The following is an 8302-nucleotide window of genomic DNA, read 5'->3' on the forward strand; positions in this document are numbered from 1 at the left end:
CTTAATATATTTTTTTTTGGATTTCTTATACTCGTAATATTGAATTAATAAATTTATCTTTTCCTATATTTTTACTTTATTTTTTTTCATTAAAATAATTTAATTCGTGGATTATAATCTACGTGGCATTAAAATTTTAGATATATCAAATCTAATTCGTTACTTTTAATAATTTTTTAATTCAAAAATAAAATACAAATCTTTCTTCTGATTGGTCGAAATAAGTATATTTCTTAGGTGGCGCTTCGAATGCTCTCAAAAATGCTTATTTTATTTATATATATTAGATTTTTTTTAATTTGTTATTCAATTTGAGCGAATTCGGAAAAATAAAATTAAAAAACAAAAAGAAAAATGGCGAGATCATTGCATAATTTGCTCACTATAATGCTCGCCAATCATCCCACAATTGCAGAAAAATCGTATCCTGCAAAGAAAAACCCACTTCATCTTCATCATCAACTTCGATTTCCAGCTTCATTCAATCGTCACTTCTCAAGAACTCCAACTATGTCGCTTAACTCAGGTGCTTGTTTCACTTTTTCTCTCTCTTCAAATTAATTTAACTTGAATTGATTGCAGGTGAAATACCCACTAACTTTTATTTGCATTTGTTGAATTTTCTGCATGAATTTAGCTCTAATATACTGAAAATTGCCTTTGGTTTCCTGCAAAAGAAAAAAAAAAAAAAGGTTTTTGTTTTTAATTATTTTTATGTTAATAATTATAATTTGTAGGAGTAATTTTATTTTTTTTAATGCATTTATATATTTAACTATGATTATTGTGATTTCAGTGCTTCTGGTTTAAGGTTTTGATTTACTGTAAGTTTGGATTCTTTCATTTGTTTATTTATTAACAAGTACTGAGTGTAAAATTTGTGGGCTTAATATGGAACTTTAGTTTAATTTCAGAAACTATGCTGTTATTTTAAAAGAGAGTACTAAGACAAAAGGTTGCTACATTGACTGAAACATCATGTTCTTACAGTTAATCAGCCACAAAAGATGGTTGTAGTTAACGATCAAAGCGAAAAGCTGGTTGGGCTGTTACATGATACAGGATCCAAAGATGTTGTGGTAGTCTGTCACGGGTTCAAAAGTTCTAAGGTTCGTAAAACATCGATGTATGACATGCAAGTTAGCACTACTGCACAAATATAATGCAGTAACAACGGGCAGATTTTGTAATTTTGTCTGATTCGAAGTGTTCTGGCAACAAATTCAATTAGCTGATTTTGGTAGAAATGCTCTTGATCAATTTGAGTCATACATTGTTGTTGAATTAGGTCTTATTTTACTTATGTTCAGGAGCAAGAAACAATGGTTGATATCTGTGGTGCATTGGAGAAGGAAGGGATAAGTGCCTATCGGTTTGACTTTTCTGGAAATGGGTATGTGATGATTAATATCTTGTAAATTGCATGCTGATAGAAATAAATTTCCTGATTGATATTCTTGTAAATTGCATGCTAATAGAAAGAAAGTTCCATGGTTTGTAGATTATGTCAAATTATCAAAATGTTTAGTGGTTTACATCTAAACTACCTTTAGGGTGGAGGACACGGTGTAAAAAACCTTAAAATGGCCAGACTGGGATAACTTTGATAGAGAAAAAAAAAAATTAAATAAATAAATAACACCATATTTTTCCTTCTTTGTATGGTGCTTGCAGCCTTTTATATGTTTTTTTTTATTTTTTTATTTTTTATTTATTTATTGTTAAAAACAATATACATCTACTTTTTTCTGGTTTGGTGCTTTTGGCTGGCATTGGGAATGGGTTACTTTTATTGATGAAAGGTTGGGAGTTTCTGGCATTCCCCCTCTTTGGGCACTTCAGAATTTGGGTTGTCTCACATTAGTTAGTTAGTTACATACATTTACTTCAATTTCTGTTTTATAATTGACAGGTGGAATATAGTCAATTAGTCATATACCTTATGGGGATGTTTGGTATAAACACCGTAAATGGAATGGAAAGGATTTAAATAAATAGGGGAAAGGGTAATGATAAACGTTACCTTTACTATATATTTGGTACCCTAATAGAATGGAAATAATTTGAGTAGATTGTGATTGAGGAAACGTATTTCATTTCCACTAGTTTGTCAAGGGTAACAAATTGGGGGATTTTGTTACCCTCAGGAAACGGTATTTGTTTTTTTTTTTTAATATATATCAAATAACTAGAAATGAAAACATTTATTTGATTCCGTTTCCTACATCTAAAATTACTATACCAAACGCCCCCTATGTTTTATGCAACTCTAAGTCCTAATTACCCTTTACATTTTATTTCTTTTTAGTGCAATCTTCAATTTTGTGTGCTTGTGTTATGCAGAGATAGTGATGGTGCATTTGCGTATGGAAACTACGTGAAAGAGGCTGAAGATATACGTGCTGTTGTCAAGCATTTCCATGGGGCAAACCGTATTGTGAGTGCAATTCTAGGCCATAGTAAAGGTTAGTTCCTATGTTTAAGAACAGAAAGATCTAATAGGATCAGATAGAGAACAATTTTAGATTCCTTCGATGGATTTCAATTTTTTGTTCCTTGACATTTCCATTTATCTATTGCATGCAATTGTCAAAGTTCTTTTGCTCCAAGTTGGTTTGCAATCAGCTAACAGCCATTTGTTTCCCTGAATTCCTGGCAAATTTTATTTTTCCTTGGTAAATCAACATCCTACGATTGACATAGAGTGATATAGACTCTGATTTCGAAAGCTGCAGATATAGTAGCTATAGCAAAAAGTCATGTTGTTATGAGAATATCTTTATGTGTTGCGCTTTGCATAAAAAAAATTAGCTATGTTAACTTCATAGCTTACATATGGGCATATGGCCCAAAGAAGAATTCAGAATCACAAGATAAGCATGGACTTTGAGGGGGTTCAAGCATTACCATGTGTATGGCCCTGTTCTCTGGAATGTGTTGACTTTGATTTTATTCTTACTTTTTATATGATTTTGCTAATTGCATTAAGGTGTTATTTGTAGAAAAGTCAAGGGAACATAACATTAATATATCGATGCTTTGTATAGTTAAGATAAATATTCTGAAAGCATGTTCTTACAGGAGGTAATGTTGTCTTACTTTATGCTTCGAAGTATCATGATGTCCGCACAGTTGTCAATCTGTCTGGGCGTTATGACTTAAAGAAAGGCATAGCAGAGCGTTTGGGTGAAGATTTCATGGAAAGAATCGAGAAGAAGGGATTCATAGATGTGGAGTGTAAAAAAACAGGTATTGATTAACCCAGACTCCCAGTTATGTGTATTTTTCCAGTATAGGTTCTCATTTCTGCTTGTATTATTGCTTGCCCCCTTGATACTTGTTTGGCATCCTTGATGAGGATGATGACTTTGTATCTTCTAGGAAAGTTCTTATTTCGTGTGACCAAGGAAAATACGATGGATCGCTTGAATACGGATATGCAGGAAGCAGCCCTTAGGATTGACAAAAATTGCAGGTTTGGAGAATAAATTATTGCTTTCTCAGCACAACACAAAATACGAAAAAAAAAAATGCCATTATATTTTATTTTTGTTTTTACGAAAAGAATATCACCTTTCCTTCTCTTTATTATACATGCTTTACTTTTGTCGCTATATAACGTTATAAGCACATTCTCACGCAACTATATCTGCTTATAAACAGCCATATGATAAAGATCTATTTTGGGAACCACATAAGTGGTTGTGTTCATGATCAGCCTTTCATTTTCTAATGAATTCTAGTTTATCTTAAGAGGACCATTATTTGAATTTCCTAGTTATTCTCTCTGATTAATTTTTTAGGGTGTTGACTGTTCATGGTTCTGCTGATAAAACTACCCCAGTTGAGGATGCATATGAATTCTCTAAGATAATACCAAACCACAAATTGCACATTATTGAAGGAGCAAATCATCCTTTCTCTGAGCACCAAGATGAACTAATCCCAGTGATTGCCGACTTCATAAAGTCGTGCATACAGCAAGACAAAGAAATCTCTGGCTAGGTATGTTGTGCTTAATACTATCACTCAAATGGTTTGCAATTTTTTGTTTGTGTGAGTCACGAGCCCTGCAATGGTTTCCTTACTTGGGTTTATGCACAGTTCTTTGACAGGTTTACATCAGCTGACCCTGACTGTTTATTCTTACAGAATTCCTGTATCAGGGTGTTTTAATTTATGAAATTAGCGAAAGATCTTTTTGTTTAGAGCTATCATTTTGATATTGACGTTACTTGCTCAATGTTATATATATTAACCTGAATGACTAAATTGTTATGTTCTTGATATTCAAGCTACTTGCTCAATGTTATATATATTAACCTGAATGACTAATTGTTATGTTCTTGATATTCACACTATGTGCTCAATGTGATGTATTCACCTGACAGTTCTTAAGTTCTTTATGGTTTACTTTGGTTACCAAAATCAACGATAGCACATAACAACCCTCTAGGCTTTAGTATGGGATCTTAAGCAAGTTACAGATTATAAAAGGAAAATTTAACAAGAATAATCCAACCTTTGCTCTGTTCTCCCAAAATAATCCAACCTTTCAATAAACCTTGAATAATCCTAAGTTTACTATTATTTTCTTATACCAAGCCTATTTAACTGGTTACCTGAAGTTCAGATAAATTTTATTTTTTTCCTTAACTTTTTCCCTCCTTCCTTCTCCCCTCTTCACTCTCCATTTCAAGCTTCTAGCCATTAACAATGGCTCCCTTACCTCGCTGAACCTTCCCGCCACCACCTCACCTCACCGTCAACCTAACCTACCCTATTCCCCGTCAACCAAGCCGTCCCACTACTCCCTCCTCTCCCTGTCAACCAGCCAGCCACGTGCCACCCTCTTGCAATCACTCGCAACTTAGCCGCCACCACCACCACCTCCGCCACCACTTAACCCACTTACCCAAACCCAGACCCGAAACCCTTCCCGCACTCCTACCTAGACTCGAAACCACTAACCTGACCTAGCCGAAACCACCAACCTACCCCCACCCCCACCCATACCTCAAAACCCCAACCCCCACCATATTCCTTCTCTTCTCTCAATTGAATTTGAAGTTGAATTGGGGTGGTCGTTGGGCGTTGATGTGGTGGCCTGGTGGATACGGTGTTGTTTTTGGTTGTGTTGTGGGTGGTGTTGATATTGTGGGTGTTGTTTTCGGTTGTGTTGGTAGTGGTGGTGGTGGTGGTTCTCCCGTGGATGGTGTGTTGAGTGGTTTGATGGGTGATAAATTGATATTGGAGGAAGGTAGAGGAGCAGAAAGGGGGAAGGAGTTCAAAGAATTTTTTTTTTTTCATATTTTTTTTTAATTTAATATATTATTTTTAATTAAAAATAAAAAATTGACCAATTAGGAAGTGCCACATGAATGGGTAACCGATTGAAAGGGTAAGGTGACTTGCTAGGGTTGGTGGGAGAAAATAAATAGCAAACTTAGGATTATTTAGGGTTAATGAGAAGGTTGGATTATTTTGGGAGAATGAGGCAAAGGTTGGATTATTCTTGTTAAATTTTCCATTATTAAATGGTCCTTCATAATTATCTTAACCTTTTGGAAACTCAATAGCTTTGTGGCTAAAAAGATGATGCTTTCCTTTGTGTGCTATTCTATTCCAATTGTTGGTCTATTTTGAAGTACGAAGTAACAAGATCAACTACAACTTGATGCTGCACCTCCATTGCCCGTCAACAAGTAATCAGGAAAGCAGCCAGCACAGCTCAAAGACAAACTGCAAGCATTTGCAGTCAGCAAGTTACCGCTCAATAGAAGCTTCATGATCAAACTCCTGAATATACAGAAGTTAGTTACAATTATGTTAAAACAGAATCTTGTATTAATATCAATTCTTTGTAATAACTTCATTCTGATTCGTTCCGAGTTTAAAGGCTTAATGATGATTAGTTAGAATACATCATCATCCTGTTGTATATTAAGTAAATAGTATTGGAGCTGTAATCTTCTCACTCAGTCATAACAATAAAATTCCTCTTACATCTTGATATACGAGCCTGACCACACCTGCCACGAGTGTCCACTTTACAAGTCCAAGGAGGTTCCACCTCAAAACCATATGGCAATGAGGAGAGTAGCCCCTTAGCCTTATAAGTGAACACAATTTTCTACTTTATTTAATGTGGAATACACATCCCAATACAAACTCTCGCTTATACACTCGATTAATGTAGGACAACACTTACACTCACATGTGGGTATTCTCATGGGCTCAACACTCCCCTTCACATGTGAGTTGTCCATAATATTGGCCAGATCACAACGCAATCCAACCTGGGCTCTGATACCATGTGAAATAACTGTGAGATCAAGCTTGCATTTATTCATCAGTTGGCAAAGAATATCAATAGAGTACAAAATATGATGACCTCAAGAAATATTCTATATTCTATCCTATGCAAAACATATCATATCACAACTTAACATAATTATAATATCTTCACATAATTCTGTCTTAACACATCTCTTTCTCTCGCTAAATGATCTATGGAGTTCTCTCTAGGTTTGTGAATCCATGAACTTGAACATGAGATTTCAATCTTCTTGTACTGCTTTATTAATTACTGTAATAGGTTGGTTAAATAACTAAGTATTGGCGTACATAGTGATAAGGAAAAAAAAACCATTTTTAACCCTCAATTCTCACCAGGAGTAGAGATTTATAGGAAAAAGTCACCAATTACGACAACCTTCAAATCAATGTCTTAGTTAAACTATGAAGATGCAACCTCTTCTCTCTTTCAAATTCTAGCCTTACTTGAGATTAAACTTGAATAACACAGTATGGAGTACCAACTAACACATAGTCACATACTATATGACAAAGAAAAGGGAGATTGTGAGTTTGTGACATGCTCTTTTAATACATTAATAAATCAAACAACAAAAATTGCAGTAAAATAAATGTAATACATCTGTCTTATTTAACTTGTCCCATTTAACCTAAAATAAGGTAATGTAAATAAGAGTCAGGAAGCAGGCAGCCTCGCATGTAAATAGATGCATCAATCTCATTGGCAAGTGTCACTAAACCACCCGCTGCAGGAACGGCAACAAGTACCAGCCCAACAAGAATTCCCAAGATCATCGCAGACCATGGGGTCGTGGTCGACTGCTATACCTGCGCCGATGGCTACGGCACTGGTGGCCATCATCATGACAATAATGGCAACAAATGAGCAGGAAAACCAATGGCAACAATGAGCAGGAAAACTTCAACGTTGACATATTTCCTTCCCTTCATATTTTTGAGCTTGTCATACAAGTATACATATAACGTACTTGTCTTTGCCTTTCTTATATAGCCTTACAAAAATGGATTAATGATGTCCCTTTTTCAATTATGCAATGAAAGTCAATGCTCATTGATCGTTGAGTATAAGCTGTAAAGCTGGCATATTCCTTAATTATCATCTGATGTTTCGTACGTAATATAATACGTAGTAGTATCATTCCCTCCTGTTTTTTAAAGTTTCACACTTCAACTAGCATATACCGCTTTCGCTCTTTTTTATCCCGTACTTTACTATTTTGACTTCTGCACGATATACACATTTACTTTTGTTCTTTTTTGTGATTTCTATGTAAGGACATATAAATATGTAGTAATACAGGTAAGGATGAATTTGGGGTGGTCACCAAGATCATGGCCCGCCCCATGATTCAAAAATTATAATTCTATCGGTTTTGCCTTACCCTTTAGGGTTAATCATTCCCTTATTTTTCCCTTTGTTATTCGGCTATTAGTATAATTCTAGCGGTTTTGCCTGGTGCTAAGTCGAAATCAATGAGAAGGAAAGCTTACTTACCCTTTAAGGTTAACCATGCCCTTTATATCTCCCTTTGTTCTTGGATATTTGTTTAATTTCAGAGGCCACCGGAAAATAATGGTGCTAGCGGAGTTGAACCGGCTCGAAAAAGAAGATAAAGGTGGGTGGAGAGGAAGAAAAAAGAACAAGAGGAAGAAGAAGAGGAATAAGGTGGGAAAAAGAAGATGAATGGGAAGAAGGTGGGAGGAAGCTGAGAAGATGATAAATAGGAGTTAACACCCTCCAAAATTTCTCCCCACCTTGCCACAATGGCCCACAAATAGTAAAACTATAATTTTTTAAATCAAAAAACACAAATTTTAATGTAACTTATTTACTAAAATATATATATATAGTAGGAGACCATGCATATATTAATCTCATTGGCAAGTGCCACCAAGCCGGTCACTGCATGAGTGTAATATGCAACATGTACCAACCCAACAAGGGTCCCCTAAATCATTGCAG

At 35.1% G+C, this 8302-nt stretch overlaps 1 protein-coding gene across 1 annotated transcript; it reads left to right on the forward strand.

Moving 5' to 3' along the window:
* Positions 1-237: 237 nt before the first annotated feature.
* Positions 238-6013, forward strand: LOC110683064. Its single transcript, XM_021859412.1, has 7 exons — positions 238-526; positions 991-1109; positions 1311-1393; positions 2344-2465; positions 3082-3249; positions 3382-3475; positions 3804-6013. Exons 1-7 carry the CDS (start codon positions 355-357, stop codon positions 4003-4005), a joined length of 960 nt encoding a protein of 319 aa, XP_021715104.1. The 5' UTR covers positions 238-354; the 3' UTR covers positions 4006-6013.
* The last annotated feature ends 2289 nt before the right edge of the window (positions 6014-8302 follow it).

This window comes from Chenopodium quinoa, unplaced genomic scaffold (genome assembly GCF_001683475.1).
Source record: "Chenopodium quinoa cultivar QQ74 unplaced genomic scaffold, ASM168347v1, whole genome shotgun sequence".
NCBI classification, from domain to species: Eukaryota; Viridiplantae; Streptophyta; class Magnoliopsida; order Caryophyllales; family Amaranthaceae; genus Chenopodium; species Chenopodium quinoa.

Excerpts from the sequence above, each read along its gene's own strand:
- LOC110683064 (XM_021859412.1), top strand. The coding sequence starts at position 355 with ATGGCGAGATCATTGCATAATTTGCTCACTATAATGCTCGCCAATCAT. Across the intron at positions 1,394-2,343 it reads TTTGACTTTTCTGGAAATGG|AGATAGTGATGGTGCATTTG; the intron begins GTATGTGATGAT and ends TGTGTTATGCAG. Across the intron at positions 3,476-3,803 it reads AGGATTGACAAAAATTGCAG|GGTGTTGACTGTTCATGGTT; the intron begins GTTTGGAGAATA and ends TTAATTTTTTAG.